The following is a 19317-nucleotide window of genomic DNA, read 5'->3' on the forward strand; positions in this document are numbered from 1 at the left end:
CTGAGGCCTACCCTGGCTAGCCTGCACCCATTCTGGCTCTTGTGCATGCCATCTGGTATAGCAGCATAGCTCAGCTCAGTCTGGCATGGCTTGCCCCCAGTATGGCATTCTCCAGCAGGTACTACAGCTAGGCTTAGCCCAGCCTGTCCCCAGAACAGTTCTTGCTGTCAGGTACAGCAGCCTAGCTCAGTCTGGCCCACCTGCACCTTGTCCTGGCTCTCACACGTCAGGGGGTGCTTCAGACTAGTAGGTGGTGCAACCTAACCCAGCCCAACCTGCTTCCATTCCCAGCTCTTGTGTGAATCTGTAGTGCAACCTAGTCTGTTGTAGCCTACACCCCTTCCTTGCTCTTATTTATGCCCGTGAGTGCTGCAGCCTGTTCCTGGCCTGGCTTGGCCTCACCCATCCTAGCTGTTGTGCTCCCCAGCAGGAACTACAGCTTATTAGGGGAATTCCCCAAGTTCCCCTGCTAGGCTTGCTCTCATCCCTGGATCTCTCAATTGCCAGTGGTTGCTGTGGCTCTGCTCTGAATGATCTGTCCTCAGCCCTAGCATTTATATGTGTCAGCGGGGCCTGCAGTCTGCCTCAGCTCATCCTCCTCCCAGCCTCAGCTCCTATGAGTATAGGGGAGTTTCCACGGTTCCTTCTGGCTCTACCTTCTTGGGGTGAATTCCTGCCAGCAGGCCCTGAGGCCATTGAGGAGGCAAACTGATAGGAGATATCTACCTATTGTGAAGAAATTACAAGCTTATAAAGACTAGGGAAAGGGAAGGCAGTAAGGTGTCCTGACAGTCCCCACCCAACAAAGACACTGTAATTGGCTAGAAGGCACATTTATTCCTCTGGACTTTCCAGTCATGTCACAGGTCATGTTCAAGATGCAGGGCTGGAAGCTATGCTTCAGGTCATGGGCAGGTAAGCTGTGAGCCACGCCCAGCAGGGAGCAGGTAGAGATCCTGGGGCTGGCGCTCTCCCACACTACCCTTTGCCACCCCTAGCCCTCCCACAAACTGTTAAATACTGCAGGCCCACAGGAGCAAGCCCATATATCCTCTGTAGAATCTTCCCCTAGATTGATTCTCACATTTCATGGTCTGGAGGGTACTTTGACCCAGTTCCATCTGTTGGTTGAGTCCCCGGTGTCTGCAGTAGCTGGGACTGGCCTGGGATCAGAGCCCGGGGCTGTGGATGCATTCTGGCTTTCACATATGGGCGGCAGGAGCCCAGCTGCTTGCGCCATCGTTGGTGTCTCCGAGTCTGCACTAGCAGAGCGTGGGTCAGGAGGTGGAGCCGAGTATTGAGCCAGGCACTTGGGTGTGGAGAATGAGCATCTAACCTATGTCTCAGCCACCAGTCGAAAATCCCAGAGCTTGAGGATTTTATATTTTATGTTTTTATTATCAAATAGAGATTGCTGTGAGGATGACTTGGTAAATACACTGCTGTCTGTAAGAATGCTTTTATTTTTTCCTGTGTAAGATGAAAAATGAAATTAGCTTAGGCTAACTATTATGTGCCAAGTTATCAGACTACACTTGTGCTTGATGCCATAATGAAATAATGATGTTTTATGGATTCGCATATTTTAGTTGTCCCTCTTAAGTTATTATAAATAAGAGAGCTGATCTCACTGGCATAATTTTTGGGAATCATTAATCTAGTCAACATATTTGGAGTATCTTTTTTGTCAGCTAATATGAGAGGTGCAGAGTGTGTAACAGCAGTGTAAGCAAAAAGCCTTATCTTTGGCTGTTCACATTCCAGTGAAATATGTTGTATATTTGAAAATACTGAGGAAGAAGTGTTTGAGAACTCATACTCTTTAGGTAGGATAATTAGGAGAAGGCTGGCCCGAGGAGGTGAGATTGAATATAAATCTGAAAGGAGATGAATGAACACACCATGTGGATAGCTTAGGAAAAGCGTCATTTACAGAAAGAGTAGCAGAGTTCCCCGTGTAGGAGTCGGCGTGTCTTGGGAGCATTGAAAATGTCAGTGTGGACGGAATAAAATTAACAATGCAAGAATTGGTTTACTTTATTCTTTTATTTTTTTCCCAAGATTTTAAATTTTTATTGGAAAGCTGGATATACAGGGAGGAGAAACAGAGAGGAAGACCTTCTGTCTGTTGATTTACTCCCCAGCAGCTGCAATAGCCGGAACTGTGCTGATCTGAAATCAGGAGCCCAGGGCTGCTTCTGGGTCTCCCATGTGGGTGCAGAATCTCAAGGCTTTGGGCTGTCTTTGACTGCTTTCCCAGGCCACAGGAAGGGAGCTGGATAGGAAGTGGGGTCATCAGGATCAGAACTGGTGCTCATATGGGATCCTGGCACGTGCAAAGCGAGGACTTCAGCCTCTAGGCTTTCACACTGGGCCCTACTTTATTCTTTTTTACCTCCAGGTTTGCGCACGCTCCCTCTCTCTCTCTCTCACTCTGTCTCTTTCTCTCTCTTTTAATTGAAAAGACATATTTACAGAGAAAAGGAAATACAGAGACAGATCTTCTAAAGTGGTTCACTCCCAGAGTATCCTCAATGGTTGGAGCTGAGCTGATCCAAAGTTAGGAGCCAGGAGCTTCTTCTGGGTCTCCCATGTGAGTGTAGAGTGCTAAGGTTTTGGGTCATCCTCTGTTGCTTTCCTTGGCCACATTCAGGGAGCTGGATAGGAAGAGAAGCCAGGACACAAACTGACACCCACATCTGATCCTGCTATTTAAAAGGCGAAGATTTAACCACTGAGTCATCACACCGGGCCCAGGCTCTCTCTCTCTTTTATTTTTTTTATCTTTTTTTAAACTTTATTTTTGGTGATGTTTACATAGTTGAGAAGGATGCATCCCCATGCAGACTACTGATTAGGGTGGAAAGGGTTGAGAAGTAGGGCAAAGTGGATGAGACAATTTGTTTCCAATTTTCTTTTTCTTCTTCTTGGGGGAAGGAGTGCATGGATGAGGCTACACCCAGAATCGTAACCATAAAAGTACCCAGGGATGGGGGATGGCCACCCATTGTCATTTCAGGGTCCCCGATGTGGAGCATTCTCTGAGGGTAGTAAGTTGTTTTGATAGCTCTGGAATTCTGTTGATTTCGTTGCTGCAAGGATGACGAAATTCTTCCAAGGTGCACTAGCTGACATAGTCCATCTTGGAGTCTTCATTCATACAGATATTTGCTGTCAATGCTCGGCCAGGATTGTTGTCCAATTTGTTCTGCACTCCTTGGTACTAGATGTCTTCTGCAGGCCTTAATGAACTGGTTGTGGCATGCTGTCCACTGCAATCTTCAGCAACTGAGGAGAGCTCCATACTGACACATGCATCCCATGGTCAGACTGCAGATCCTGCAATTTTTCCTGTGGTTGGAGTTCTGAGTCCAGTGGGTCAGTTGGGAAGTTCCCCAAGGAAACCTCATCTGACATGACTGTGTGTCCAGTCAGTGTGGGGTCTGGCTCAGTCTGTTAACCACATCAACTTACACACACAATGGTGGTTGCAGTTGTTGGGATAGTTCTGTCTCTAGCGCCATCTATCATGCACACCAATGGATGCTGTGCTCAAGCCTATCTCTGCCCACCATACACTTGGCCCTCAGGTATACCAGCTGGAACTACAGCCAAGTCAGAGTGACCCACAATAAACACCACCAGGCCCACTTTCAGCCCTTGTTCCTGAATATGATGTTGTGTGCAGCAATCTGGTCTGGTTCATTCCACATCCCATTCAGCTTTTATACAATTCCAATAGGTGCTGCAGCCTAGATCAGCTCAGCTGATGCCACTTTTCAGCTCACACTTATGCCAGCAGATGCCACTGCCTGTCCAGCCAGGTCCATCCCCAGCCTTGGTTCTCATGCTCACTGGTGGGAGCTGCAGCCCATCAGAGGGGTGGCCACAGTTTCCACAATAGGTCCACTCCCATTCCCAGATCTTGCACTCTCCGGGTGATTCTGAGGTCTAGTCTGACAGGACTTGCTCCCATTCCCAGCACTTGCCAGCTGATGATGCAGAGAACCCAGACAAGTCTATACGCACTCTGGCTCATGCATGCAACAGTGGATATAGTCACTTAGCCCAGTCTGGTTTTCCCTCGACCTATCTCACATGCAGGCTAGTGCGTGTTGTAGCCCTGTCCAGCCTGGTCTGCCCTGGTCCTAGATCTCACACTCACCAGCAGGAGCAGCGAGCCCAGCAGGGGGCTCCACCCCAGGCCTTACATGTGCTAGGTGTGCTATATCCCAGACGGGTATGGCCTACCTCAACTCAGCATATGCCAGTAGATGCTGCATCCTGGCTCAGCCTGGTCTGCCTCAGTCCTAGCTCATGTTTGTGGTACTGCAGCCTATCCCAGCCTGGACTGCTCCCAGTTCTATCCTGATTGTGAACAGGTTGGTATTGTGGCCTAACCCTGGCCATCTGGCACTCTGTCCTGGTTCTCACATCTGCCAGTGGGTGCTATGAACTGGCCCAGCCTGGCCCGTCCTCAGACCTGACTCACATGTGTGCTGGTAGATGCTGTAACCTCACCTGCAGAGACTGTGTCTTGACAGTTCCCTAAGCTCCTCTATCAGGACACCTCCTGTGGCAGATCATGCGTACACCAATGGGTTCTTGCCTAGCCTGTCTTGGCCTACCCCTTGTCCTGGCAGGTACAGTGGCCTTGCCTGAATGACCTACACACATTCTGACTCTTTCTATCGGGTGCTACAGCCATGCCAGGTTCTCTTTCTTAAGATTGAATTTGGAAAGTAACTGGGAAAAATGAGTTTGACTAGTTCACTTTTGTGCCTTGAACCAATCATTGTATTCAGATATATGATACATTGTTATTTGCTGCTTCTACTAGAAAAAGTGGCTTAGAGATGAACCTACCACATAGAAATAAGGATAATTATTATGGGCAGATTGAATAGCAAATGTATGCTGAAGCACTCAATAAGTATTGGCTGAACAAATGACTAAATGGATTAAAGGTTTTGACTTTTTGAAAAATCTGACTCGTAGGGCATGGTGGACCCAGGAGAGAAGATTAGTGCCGCACTGAAAAGAGAATTTGGTGAGGAAGCTCTCAACTCCTTACAGAAATCCAGTGCTGAAAAGAAAAAAATAGAGGAACAATTGCACCGACTCTTCAGCCAAGACCATCTAGTGGTAAGAAATTGTGGTTCATGGAAGGAATTGAGTCCTGTGGACAAGGAAAAGTGACTTCCCGGTTCACCAATAAGTCTGAAGCATCCTTCCCTAAATAAGGTGGAATTCTTGTATATTTGAAATTCACATTCACAAAAACAACTTCAAGTGTAGATCTCTATGTAAATAGACTTTAACGTTTCATAGTCTAACTTGAGTTCAACTTATCATTTACTTTTCTTTTAGTTCTTCTGTAGACTAGATATGAGCAAATATGACTAATTAAGATATTTCCTTATGCATGGAGTATTAGCCAACGTAAAACCATTTATGGCAGGTGGATGAGTTCAGCTCTTCATAAATAAATACTCATGTTTTAAATTATGTAATACAGAATTTCTCTGGTTGATAACCATTTAATTACAACTCTTTTTAATCTGTTTTTACCAATAGATATATAAGGGATATGTTGATGACCCTCGAAACACTGATAATGCCTGGATGGAGACGGAAGCTGTGAACTACCATGATGAAACAGGTCATTCTGTGCTTATCGTTACGGAAGTGACTGTGATTGACATTAGGGCAGGATCGCATCTGTACACTTTTAGCTTCTTAGGCCAATTAACTATTGATTGTAGGATTTTATTATGTAAATTATTGGTTGTAACAATTTACAGAGAAAAACCTCACAGATATTATCACCAGTAACTAAATTTCTTTAATTAGTTGGTAGCATCTGAATTTAAGGTTGTGTTTATAGGATAAAATTGTGTTTTAAAGTTATTTGATTAGTTTACTTTTTTTCCCAAAAAGATTGATTTATTTAATGGAAAGCTTCAAAGAGAGAGAGAGAGAGAGAGAGGCGCGCTTCCATATGCTGGTTCATTGCCCAGTAGCTGTTATGGCCAGGGCTGGAGCAGGTCAACGCCAGGCGCTTCATATGGGCCTTTCCTGTGGGTGTTAGGAACCCAAACACTTTGGCTCTCCTCTGCTGTTTTACCCAGGCCGCTCCCAGGGAGCTGACTCGGGGGCGGAGTGGTTGGGACATGACCTGGGATCCACATGGGATGTTAGTATTGCATAACTGACCCCTAAAGTTTACTTTTTACTTCTGTTTCTCCTTTGATTTTTGAATAGTTATAATGAGAATACACAAAGAGTTACCATTTTAATAGTGGCATTTAGAAACTTGTGTACTAAGATATTGGCTCTTCAAAACAATACCTTTATTATTTTATTATATAATCATAAAAGTAAAGGTAGTAGATTCTATTAGTGGTTATTCAGGAAATAGATGATATAGAGGGAGAAAATATTAAAGATATTAGTTCTATAAATACTGAAAGATAATTACTGTTAATATGTTGGTATGTTTCCTTCCAGACTTAGTATAGCTCTTTTTTTATATTTTGTTTTATTTTGGTCTGATTTAATAATAGGAGCTTAAACTGTACATTCCGCTTGGTAGCTGTTTTTACTTAGTAAACCTTGGCAGGAAGTTAAGATACCTACACCTCATGTCAGGTTATGTGGATTCAGTGCCTGCATCAGGCTTCTAGCTCTTGATTCCTGCTAATGCTTATCCTGAGAGGCAGCAGTAGTGGCTCAAGTGATTGGACTCTCCGCTCTCTCAGCCTCGACCCAGTCTGGTTGAAGGCACTGGGAGTGAGCCAGTCAATGGGCTCTCTCTCTCTGTGTCTGAGGGAAGTTGATCCATATGTACTGGCTTGGAATGATGTCTGTATATTTACATATGTATATTTGATGTATATGAATACAATCTTTATATATCTATATATGTGATTTTTTTCTTTCTGGGAGGTGGAGACAGAGTGTCCATCAAAGAGTATGTCCCTTTTTTCTTTTTATTTGTTTGAGAGTCAGAGAAAGTGAACTCTGATGTGTCGGTTCACTCTTGAAGTGTCCAGCCGTGAGGTTTAAGGTGGGGATTGGGAACTCAGGTGGCAGGGCCTGCAGCGGGAGCTGAACACCCACCGGAAGCTGTGCTATGGGCTACAGGTGTCTCCCGCCAGGTCAGACATGCCTGTCTGAAAGCACTTGATAAACATTGACAAATTGTCATATAGAAATATACACATCTTCAGTTCAATTTTATAACTAGAACTAGTTTAATACAAATATTTACATATAAATATTTTGATTTCTAAATTGAGAAGAAGAGTTCATTTACTTTTCTTTTTAAGACTTATTTATTTATTGGAAAGTCAGATATACAGAGGAGGAGAGACAGAGAGGAAGATCTTCCATCCTTTTGATTCACTCCCCAATTGAGCACAACGGCTGATGCTATGCCGATCTGAAGCCAGGTTCCAGGAACTTCTTCTGGGTATCCCCCATGGGTGCAGGGTCCCAAAGCCTTGGGCCGTCCTCGACTGCTTTCCCAGGCCACAAGCAGGGAGTTGGATGGGAAGTAGAGCAGCCGGGACTAGAACCGGCGCCCATATGGGATCCCGGCGCGTTCAAAGTGAGGACTCTAGCCGCTAGGCCATGCCGCTGTGCCCGAGTTCATTTACTTTTAAGTCTATAAGATGAGTCACCAATTATTCCTTTTTATATTTAAGTCTAATCCTTCTGGAATTTATTTTGATATAAAATTTTATATATATTCTTGTTTTAGAGGATGATAGTCTTTTTTTAAAAAGAAACTCTTATTGGTACATCTACCTAAAATTTAGGAACTTGTTAGGAATATTTTAGTTTGTGATTCACATTGTTGCTCGATACAGTGGTGATTTAAGAATTAGTAAAAATAGTTGAAGATAGAGTTATGCTGAGGAAAAGTTGAATAAAGAATTGCTTTCTCTTAGTGATGGATGTTTTCTTTGGTGATTAGGTGAGGTCATGGATAATCTCACCCTAGAAGCTGGAGATGATGCTGGCAAGGTGAAATGGGTGGACATCAGTGATCAACTTGAGCTGTATGCCAGTCACTCTCAGTTCATCAAGCTCGTGGCTGAGAAACGGAACGCGCACTGGAATGCGGAGTCGGAAGCTGACTGCCAGGGCTTGTAGCTGGTGGCCCCTCGGGAGCCAGAGGCCAGCCAGGGAGCATGTGCAAGAAACGGCCCGGTACAGCACTCAGACCGCGGAAGTGGACAAGGTAGCTGCTTGGCCTGTGCACTTTCAAAGCTTCCCAGTTAGAAGGTCTTGTATGAACTTGAAATGAATAAATACGAAACAAAACACGGAATTTTCAGCTTTCTGGTCAAAAGATACAAAAAGAATCATTCTAAAAATAGAATGGCCTGCTTTAAACTACAATTAAGTCATTTCCTTCCTTTGAAGAATGCTGGTTAGAATAAGTTCCTGATCGGCCCTGACTGCTACTTTTGTTTTCTCTCTGGGTCTCAACCACCTGCTCCTCTGAGATCTCAGAGTCCCAGCACCTCAGGCCTCTCCTGGAGCAGCATCCCTGACTGTGCTTGCTCAGCCTGGCTGTCCTTTAAGTTATTTGCTTCACATTTTGCTTTGTATGATTTTATACTCAAGTTCATTTCGAAAGCAGAAACTGATGTGTGCTTGACTATAGTCGTCCATTTTATGATCATTTCAGTTATCCTTTAGTCAGTAAAAATTAAAAATAAATAAGCATTTATACCCTCCTTTCCAGCCAATCTGAATTTTAAAAGTATGTCCAAGGAATTAGCAATATAAATATTTTTTATTTCATTCTGTTCTTAGCTGCTGTATAAGCCAATTTAAAAATAAATATTCTTAAAGGAATTAAAATCAGGGAGAGATGGAGGTCTTTGTGTGTTAAAAGTGTTTTTGTTAGGAAGAGAATGGTAAGGATGAAAATCGGCTTTTGGGACACATGTAGTCATCATAAGTTCCAGAGAAAAGAAAAGGAATCTCTTGGGAGGCAGAAAAGGAAAGCTAACCCTTCTCGTTGGACGCATGTTCTTTTGAGGGTATTCATTAGGCAGTTCTGTACACTAACTCCTTCCACCTGCAACAGGGGCCATGCAGCATCATCATTATTCCAGCTGAGTTACAGGTGGAACATCGGAAGAGTGGTAGGGAACAGATGGTGGTTCTCTTCTCATGGTTGAAGCTACGAGCTACTCTGCAGCTTAAGAACAGAAGTTGGGATAAAATAAAGTAGGATTATTTATTTTTAAATCTGACATCAAAACTTGGTGGGTGGTAAGCCTAAGCTGGACTAAAGGGGGCCTCTTCTGTCCGCAGTGTGAAGGTGAGGCTTGTGAGGGACACTGGGGTGTTTGATTCAGGGTGCTTTGAACCACTCTGGTGAGTTAGTGAGGCTTATGCACAGTTTTAATTTTTTTTTAAAGGTTTAAAATATTGAATTCTAGAGCATATAATAAGGGACTTACTTGACAGATGTCACCTGCCCAGTGGTGAGGGGCTGGATGGACTTCGCCCAGTTTGAAGGAGTCAGTTCCTGTTAACTGGCAAGAAGAACGTGCTTTTTCCTGACATTGAGTAAATTTCTCCATACTTGAATCTACTTAGAGAAGTTCTTAAAAAAAGTTCAGCAGTTCTCCAAAAAGCTGTTAAAACTATGACACGATCCCCATATAAATTGTCTTAAATTTTATTAGTTTAAAAAGCAGTGTGACAGGGAGGCAGGGAAGGAGAAGGTGAGAGAGGTTTTCCATCCACTGGTTCACTCCTCAAAAGCCACGAGAACTGTGTAAGGTCAGACTCCAGCCGGAAGCCTGGAACTCCATCTTGGTCTCCCCCAGTGGTAACTGGGATCCAGGTACTTGGGTCATTGTATGCTACCTTTGCAGGTGATGTTGCACATGGTGTCACAACACCAGCCCCTCTGAATAAATTCTTTGCTCCATTTTTGAGTTTCCATTGGAACATTTAGAAGGTATGAAAAATGATAAAACCAGTATCAACTATAAATTACACAGGGGCAGATAATCTGATAACTGAATATTCTAACAGAGAAAAAACAGATTAAAATGGTAAAAGCATTCCAAAAGGCATATCTGTTTGAATATTAGGTAATATTCTCTTCATATTTGCTTTATATTTCCAATATAAGGATATACTTTTTTAGATACATTTGGTAATATATAAAGCAATAGAAAGTTTACTGAATGATTGTTATGTAATTTAATCCTCATGACAATCCTGGGAAATTATGTGATGTTATTTTCATTTTATAAATGAAGGAATTTATAGGTTATCCAAAATTTCATTCAGTAAAATAGAGCTAAGCTTTGCCTAACGCCACATCTATTCCCAGTCTATTGCATCCCTTGCTAAGGTCATCAATCTGTGATTCATTACTGTTAAGTATGCAACTTGGAAGGCTGTGCTACATAGGAATGAAGTGGTTGTATTATCCATCCTAATGCAGTCATACTTAATGATGGGAAATTTAAGGGCCACACTGATTTGGCTAGTATTTTGAAACTGTTTACATAATTTTGGCCAAAGTTTTAATAATATCTTAACCTAAGAATAAATGGCTAAAATCAGTGTTTGTTTTGCCAGCTTAGATTCTTGAGCTTTTGGAATCATTTCAGACTCAAAAGCTTTTTGCTGTGTTTACACAAGATCATGGTTATCTAAAAAAGCTAGATATTTGTTAAAGCAGCGACGTGAACATGCTAGCAACTCTGAGAGACTACTCCCATTTACCAGGGCATGTCTCCTTATGCTTGGCACTGCTGGGGCTTGGTGTTTATAACGAATTTGAAAAGACAGCACTTGAAGAAAGCATTTCTAATTACTCTGATTGTTTACACTTTCTTTCATAATGTTACAAATTTACTGATGTTGACACAGTCTGAGATGGTAAAACTCTTGTGATACTTACAATATGTAATAATGTTTCAATGAGATTTGGAGATCTTGCTAACTATGTAACTTCCGGCATAGTAGAGTGAGAATTATTTCTGTTGAAATAGACAATGCAGGCTACAATTATTATGTAAAGATATTTTTATCAACAAAACCTTCCTCCCAGTTCCTATTTTATGATATTTCATTGCCAATTCATTCATGTTGGGTTAATTGTCAGTGTTGGGAATGGTAATTAATATGTCTGGTTGTGCGATAAACAGAATCCTCAACTGTCCTGTTAACAATGGGGAGGTTAATTTCTGTTACTCAGCCTCTGAGATGGCCTGATGTAAATATTGAAAAAGGACTAAATACTTACATCAATGAAGTAAAACTTTTTAGAAGGCAAACTTCTGGGTGAAAATCCCAATTTTCTGAATTTGGATTGAAAACATTTAATAATGCTGTATATAATTCTAATTATGTTGGTTCAGTTATTTTAAAATGGAAATACTTTTTAGTGTCTACATTTTAGTGGGGAGGAAGGACCTGCATTTTCAATTAAGAGCAAGCTCGGATGATAACCAAGGTAGAAATCTCAATGTGTTTGACATCCTGCCCATCACATTGCTGCTTTTCTGTTGAGGGGAGTACTGCCTTGAGATCAGGCAAGATCCGGTTTGCTAGTTTCACAGTAGGCTTTCCTTTTGGTTTACTTTAAATTGTCCGTAAGACCAAAAAAAAAAAAAAATGAAGATAAATTTTACTGTTTAAAAGTGCATGCAGTTCTGTCAACTTATGTTTTTTGAAATATGGGCATTTTCAAAAGAATGATATTTTAGATCTTGAGGAATGAAGATCATGGAGGGAATTAAGTTTATGACTCATGTGTTCTAATTTGGATAGATCAGTTGGCTTGATGTTTTTATAGTCCAGAAACTTTAGTCAACTTTAGTCTTACCTTTTCTGGTATTGAATATCACTTATTTTTATCAATATAATTATAAAAAGTAAGTTGTACCCCCAAATGGCTCTGAAAATAAAAAATAAAATATAATGTCAGCCCATTAAAAATTCATTGTTCATTACCACATACTAATAGATACTTACCCCAAGTTGGTTTAAAATAAAAGGGTTAACTGTAAAAGAAATCAATGATTAGAACTTGCATTTGGTTTATTTTAAAATTGAGCATAGTACAATGTAAGTTAAAACATGTTATATATGACAGTATTTGTTTTTTTTTCTTTTTTCTTTTTTTTGTTTTTTTTACTTGAGAGCCAATGATTTATAGATCATTGCCTCTAACACTTTGGAATTTAACCCTGATCTTTTTTTTTCCACTTTTTTTTATTGCTATCATTTTATGATACAGTTCCATATTCCCTTATTCCCTCCCCAGTTCCCTCTCCCCCCCAGTTCCTTTATATCATTAACATATAGTCATTCATACTCAATTATATGTCTGTCATTGTGGGCATGGACAATGGCAGAGAGTCCAGAATCCTATTGTCAAGATATAATATAAATAGTTTCACTGTAAGTCCATCTGTCTGGAAACAGAAATGCATACCACACTACATCCTCACATCTGGTTGTTAGTCTCCATTACATAACTACTGTAGTATTTGTTTTCATGTAAAAACCTCATTTTGCTGTTTATCGTTTACATAGGATTTTGAAATGAAAATGCAGTCTTGATTAAACTTCACAAAATATTTAAATATTTTTTCCCCTATAACTGTGTTCACTATATTTGAAAGGTACATTTAGTTGAGTGGTTAAGAAATCTACTGGGATCTGGTATTGTGGCATAGCAGGTAAAGCCAGTGCCTGCAGTAACAGTCCTGTGTCACAGCTGCTCAGCTCATGATGGCTCAGCCAGCTAATCCTACCCTTTCAAATGCCAGGATCCTATATGGCACTAGTTTGTGTCCCAGATGCTCTGCTTCTCATCCAGCTCCCTGCCTGTGGCCTGGGAAAGCAGTGGAGGATGACCCAAAGCCTTGGGACCCTGCACTCATGTGGGAGACCCAGAAGATCCAGGCTCCTGGTTTCGGATTAGCTCTGCTAAGGCTGTCGTGGCCACCTGAGGAGTGAACCGGCAGATAGAAGATCTTACTTTCTCTCGTCTCTGTAAATTTGCCTTTCCAATAAAAATAAATAAATCTTTTTTAAAAAATTACTTTGTTGTTTCGTAGTTTGTATGAATTCAGTGAGTGATGCAGAACTCCTATGCGTTCAGATGTTCGGCTTCTAATTTAATGGCCGTGCTTTGCTTTGTGTCCAAATGAAATGGACCAATAAAGGCAGCAGCTTTTAAAATATAGTATAGTAAATGTAATATTTTTAAAAACTTTTTAAGTTAATAGGACAGAATATATTTACTGCCATGAAGTCATTTGGTGTCAGGATCTGGAAAAAAGGAAGCAGAGATAAGGAGTTGGAATTTAGGGTTTTCTCTCTCCTGATGAAAACAGACTTTCTATGGTTTCTGGCATTTAAGAAATTGTATCAAGATTTATAGTCATGAATACTTAAAGTACCTCCTCTTCTCCCACCAGCCTGTCTCTGAAAACGTAATCTGTTTTCTTTTGTGGATTCCAGACAAGGCAAGGACCTTATGAAAATTAAATGCATGTCTGCTGGGTTGGGAAAAATACTATGTTTTGGGATCACTTTATGAAAAGAAACTTTAATAATGTTATTTCCTGTAATTGTAACAGAAGCGCCATGTAAACATTTGGAATTAACATACGCTTCACTCCCTTTCTTATGGTTTATGACCAAAACGAATCTCTTATATGTAATTATCACTAATTTGGTAAAATCTGGTTGAAAGTAAAATACTTCTTATGCCGTAACTAACCTTAAATCTAGTTCAAAGGCATGTAGAACAGATTACATTTTAATTAAAACGTATTTCTCCCCAGTTAATGGCAACTGTAAACATAAGAGAAATGAGATGGAATTTTCATCTCTTTTTCACTATCCAGTTTTCTAGAAGGGAAGGCTTAAAAAGAGTCTGAGATTACTCCAAAATGATACTAAGCAGCTCGTCTGGAACTTGCCTTTCAAATTAGCTGACTTCAGATTAGATGATTTTTCTGCTTCTCCCCAGAGTTTGCTTACATGTTCATGGGGAGCTCAGATCTTACATTGTTCTGTTTTCAACTTCTAAGTTAATCAAAGTACTTACAATAAATTTTCCTCCAAAGAAATTGTTAATCAATAATTCTTGTTTACCATTGTTAATCATTAATGGTTGGCTATCAAATTTCTCTCCAAACAAAAATATAAAGAAGTTTACGGTTTTTAGCTTATATTAATAAAAATACTTTCTTAAAGGAATTTTTAAGCATGATTACCTGATTTGGAGCATATGGAAAGGGTAGGGGAATTGGAATCTGTAAGAAGGCAGGGGAAAGTGAATTATGAGCAGAACAATCTATGAACATTTTCTTTTGTCTTTTTTTTTTTTTTTTTTACAATTTGTTCATTTATTTATCCTTTCCCTTACCCATGCACCTGTCCAACCGTTTGTCCCTCCATCCTTGCATTATATGTTGTGCAGTTCTGTTTGTTACTAGGGACGGGTAAAGATGACCCTTCTGATGGCGCTTACTTAGTTGGTGGAGACTGGAGTCAAGTGAGTTCTGTATAAATGTTTGTCTTTCAAGAAGTATGATTATTTCCTTAATCAAACCCTCAGCCTGGGAACCTGTCTTAGCTATCACTACTTGAAATTCAAGTTTCTCCATTATAAAGTTCATCCTTTGTCTGTTTTAAATACTATCCTGCCACCTGGTGGTCAAAAGCGTTTCCACTTTAAATACTAGGACCTTTTTATTTCCAGATAGATTTTACATAATTTTAGATAGAAGGTACTAAGGACGATTCCTTAATTCTAACCATGAATCAAGACTTTAGGATTTTTGCCCGAGTTTAAAATAAATTGATTTAATCGTAGCCAAGAAGTAGGAAAACTACATCTAAACATAATCAGAAGCCAAAGATGAACCATTTACTATAAATGCAAGTACTTAAGTCATGTGAAAACATTCCATCAAGGACTCTAACTAGTGGGAAATCGTCATGAGCAGTTGTAGCGATGGAGGGAATGGGACCTGAGGGAAGAACGGTGATCCTTGTGGCAAACACAAGTTAATTCTCTGTGGCGAGAGACATGATGTCAGTCATTTCACAAGGCTGCAAACTCAACAATGACAAATGCATCCTTTGAAGATCCAAGAGGCTTACAGGTTCACTGGAACCTTCTCCGGATTGTTGAAGCTTGTAAAACAATAACAGCAACAAGGTAAAACAGCCTATGACAATCTATTACACATTATAGGAAGTTTTATTCTAAGTGAGAATAGATAGTGAGGCACCATTGAGTATTATACCCCATTGGTAATGGAGTTTCACCACTGAAATAAACGCAGGTAAATATACACCACGGCAAAGCTGAATTAGCCCAGTGATTTAAAACACTGCGCTCTTCATTTTAAACTCACATTCAAAGAATATTTTCAGTTACACTTCTTAAGATTAATTATGTGTTGCATGCTTTAAGAGGTCTTTGAAATCAACATATGTTCAAGAGTGATTTTTCAGCACGTGTATGTTAAAATGAAGGACATTTGAAAGTGTCCTTTTTATTATTATTATTCCCAAAAACACATCTTGAAAGCTTCTTCACTCCTTTAGAAGATACTTTGTTAAAAATATGCAGAGGGAGGTTGGTTGCCGAGGAGTTATCCAACATTTTCAGACTATAACAAACACAGATGACACTCATGGATATTAGTATATGGAGAATTTCTGGCTGTAGTTAATTAGTGGCAGAGGTCCACAGGATGAAAAATTGGTGTTTGGGGGATTGCTGTATTCCATGTGTGCTAAGATGCCATCATTGTAAAACTATTATTTCATTTATTACCAAAAAAAAGTGATCACAGCAGAGATACTAAAATATAAAGAAGCATCTGTTAGGATCAATGTAATATGTACACTGTAGCATTTCCAGGGTTATCACAATATTAAAAGAACAAACCAGAAGAAATCGTCTGAAGTTTTAGACAATTCCAATCCTTGTTAACTTGGGTTAAAAGGACTATGGTTCTAAAGAAACTATTTTTTTTTCTTGTTACCCAGGAGCACTACCGTATGAATGCTGGCTTATAAAAGTTGAACTTTGAAAGATTTATATGTATGGAAACCTTTCAGGATATATCCGTATGTTGGATTCAAAAATAAGCTGTAGTCTTCACTATTCCTTTCTGCAAAATCCAAATATAAAATGAAGTAGAAATGTCAGCATTTCTCCAGAACAAGCTTTTTAAGAAAACCTGTGGAATTTCTTAGATTTTAAGAAATCTTAAATTTCAAACTTAATTTTAAGCAGATGAAATTCAGTTTCAACTGCCTCATGGAGACCAAGTTGCTGAAAATACTAAATCTGCATCGCCAAGTTTGTTAGGAGCTTTCTGTGGTTCAGTTAGGACTTCTAAGCACATTAGATGCATTTGTATTCTTCCATACACCTCTTCAGCTGGGCTGAGAAGAGCTGTGGGTGATTTCCTGGCTCCATGGCCTTCCTGGACTCTTCTTCCCTCTCTTATGAAAATGTAATAGGAAATACCATCTAGTACAGAAATACTGTGTTCTCAATTGGAAATTAAGTTCCCAGCTGAGAAAGGAGCACTCGCGGGGATGGGCAGCGAGGTGGCAATGCCCAGGAGGCTAGCCAAGATGAGAAGTTTCATCCTGAGAACTGAGTCTGGATGTGGAGGGTTAAGAAATGATTCCTAGTTTGGTTTTCTTCCCTGCGTCTTATTCCATCGTAAATAGATTGTAGAGTTTGGCAATGGAATGGTAGTCCGGCTACTCCCTGCTTTCAACTTCAGGATTTGCAAGTCTACAAGATAAACAATGTTGAATGTGTTTAAATAAGAAATGCGCTCTTTGGCTCATAGCATTGTCTGGTGTGAGCTTCCAGACTTTCCTTACATCCTCACAGTTCACCATATGCCTGTTGAAAGTTTACTCAGACAGGAGACTCCAATGCTGCTTAATGCTCGCTAGTAGCAGTTGATCACTCCTGGCTAACCTGAGATTTTTCTCTGATGTGCCACATCTCCTGTGGTCTGCATGCTGTCATTGGCAATTTTGATTTTTCAGGAAGGAAATAATACAGGAAAAATTTGCAAGGTAAAATGGAGTGGCAGAGAATGGAGTCAATATGAGTAAATTTAATAAAAACAAATCAGTGAGGTCTACTCTGGCCTGCTGCTTCTGCCAAGAAATCTTTTTCTGTTTTTAAAAATCATGTTTAGTTTGGGTGAACTTACCTTGTGAATGTCACACAGGATCACTTTACTCTGGAATTGGATATGGGAGAGAAAAACAACTTTATCATAATCCTAGGAAGACTTATCTCTAGAACCTGAGATAAACTATGTTTGTTTTAATTTTCAACTTTTTTTTAATAAACCCCAAACTCTAATCTAATTTATGTTGCTGTTATTTTACTTTGCCTGAATTTAGGTAGCTTATCTGCCTTCTCCATTTTTATGTCTTTTAAAAAAATTTTTATTTTTTCCCTTTCTGGATTCAAACCCTTGGTTTTCTTTGTTGATAAATGGACTGACCTACTAGAAATCATTGAGTTACTAAACATAAGAACAGCTTCCATCCTTAAGCTAGTGCAACAGAATCAAATCATAATTCAAATTGCACTGTGTATGTCTTTAATTGCTGTTGCTTCAAATGGCTCTTGCAGCAACAAATTCAAGAGTATGATCTACAGTACTTATGCTCAGCCAATATTTGAGCTGTATTTCTAAGAGCTGTGAGGTCACAGGTAACATGAGTCACAGAATTCAAAGCTAAACTACGTAATTGATTTCAGACTAGAAGTGCCAACGTCCAATCTCAGTTACAAGGAGACTGGCTTTCAGACTGATTACTGAGAAAGCAATTCATCTCCTTGGTTGGGTTAGCATGTTTATCACAAATAAACTACCATTAAAAAATGTGATCACCAAGGATCTTACCACACACCTGCTGAATATTATCCAATTATGTACCTGAGAGCACTAACTGATGAAGAAATACTAAAAAAAAAAAAAATCATTTTTATTGGAAAAGTAGATTTCCAGAGAAGGAAAGGCATAGAGAAAGATCTTCCATCTGCTGATCCACTCCCCAAGTGGCTGCAATGGCCAGAGCGGAGCTGATCCAAAGCCAGGAGCCAGGAGCCTCTTCCAGATGTCCAAGGCAGGTGCAGGATCCCAAGGCTTTGGGTCTTCCTCCACTTCCCTGCAAGGACACCAGGAGAGAGCTGGATGTGGAAGTGGAGCATCTGGGACACAGATCAACACCCATATTGGATGCTGGGACTTTGCAGGTAGAGGATTAGCCACTTGAGCCAGTCTGCCCACTTCTAGACAACTTTTGAAAGCATTTTAGAAGAATGAAAAGTAATTTTAATGATAAGAACATTAAGTGTTTACCTACATGCTTTTTTTTTGGAAAAAATTTTTATTTTAAAGTGAAAAACTCTATTCAATAATAGAAATCCAGGGGCGAACTGTTTAGCACAGTGATTAAGTTGTTGCTTTGATACCCACATTCCCTGTCAGAATGCCTAGTTTGAATCCCAGCTCCTCCAGTTGTGATCCAGCTTCCTGCTATTGCTACGTATATTCTGAGAGACAGTAGGTGGGTTCTCTGGTACTTGGGCCTGTGCCACACAGGGAGGAGACTCAATACAGCCAGGCTTCAAGCTTCAGCCTGACCCAACCCTGGCTGTCAAAGGCATATGGGAAGTAAATTAATGGATGGAAAATTTTCTTGCACTCTCTCTTCCTTTCAGGAAAATAATATTTTAAAATAATAGAACTTTTGAACTTTAAATGTCTCCCTCATGGAGCTAACGCTGTGGTATAGTGTGTTAAGCTGCCTCTTGCAATGCAGGCATCCTCTATGAACACAGGTTGGAGATCCAAGCTGCTCTGCTGTTATCCAGCTCCCTGCCAAGCCACTGGGAGTGAGTCAGCGGGTGAGAGATCTCTTTTTCTATCTCTCTCTCTCTTTCAAATACATAAATAAATAATTCTTTAAAGATAGTTCTCCAGGGCCTAGCACGATGGCTCAGATGCTAAATCCTCATTTTGCATGCTCCATGATTCCATATGGGCACTGGTTCATGTCCAGACTGTTCTATATCCCATCCAGCTTCCTGCTTGTGGCCTGGAAAAGCAATAGAGGACTGCGCAAAGCCTTGGAACCCTGCAACTATGTGGGAGACCCGGAAAAAGTTCCTGGCTCCTGGCCTCACATCAGCTCAGCTCAAGCCCTTGCAGCCACTTGGGGAGTGAACCAGTGGACAGAAAATCT

General features: G+C 40.4%; 1 protein-coding gene across 4 annotated transcripts in view; it reads left to right on the top strand.

Moving 5' to 3' along the window:
• Window positions 1-10903, top strand: part of NUDT9 (nudix hydrolase 9) — a 31976-nt gene extending 21073 nt beyond the window's left edge. For all 4 annotated transcript variants that reach the window (XM_040966578.1, XM_040966579.1, XM_040966580.1 and 1 more), the window contains 3 exons: window positions 4999-5145; window positions 5578-5662; window positions 7982-10903. In XM_040966578.1, coding sequence (XP_040822512.1) covers window positions 4999-5145; window positions 5578-5662; window positions 7982-8160 — 411 coding nt within the window. In that variant the 3' untranslated portion in view covers window positions 8161-10903. The remainder of the gene's footprint in view (window positions 1-4998; window positions 5146-5577; window positions 5663-7981) is intronic.
• The last annotated feature ends 8414 nt before the right edge of the window (window positions 10904-19317 follow it).

This window comes from Ochotona curzoniae, unplaced genomic scaffold (genome assembly GCF_017591425.1).
Source record: "Ochotona curzoniae isolate NIBS_2020 unplaced genomic scaffold, NIBS_Ocur_1.0 scaffold_4506, whole genome shotgun sequence".
Classification (NCBI taxonomy): Eukaryota; Metazoa; Chordata; class Mammalia; order Lagomorpha; family Ochotonidae; genus Ochotona; species Ochotona curzoniae.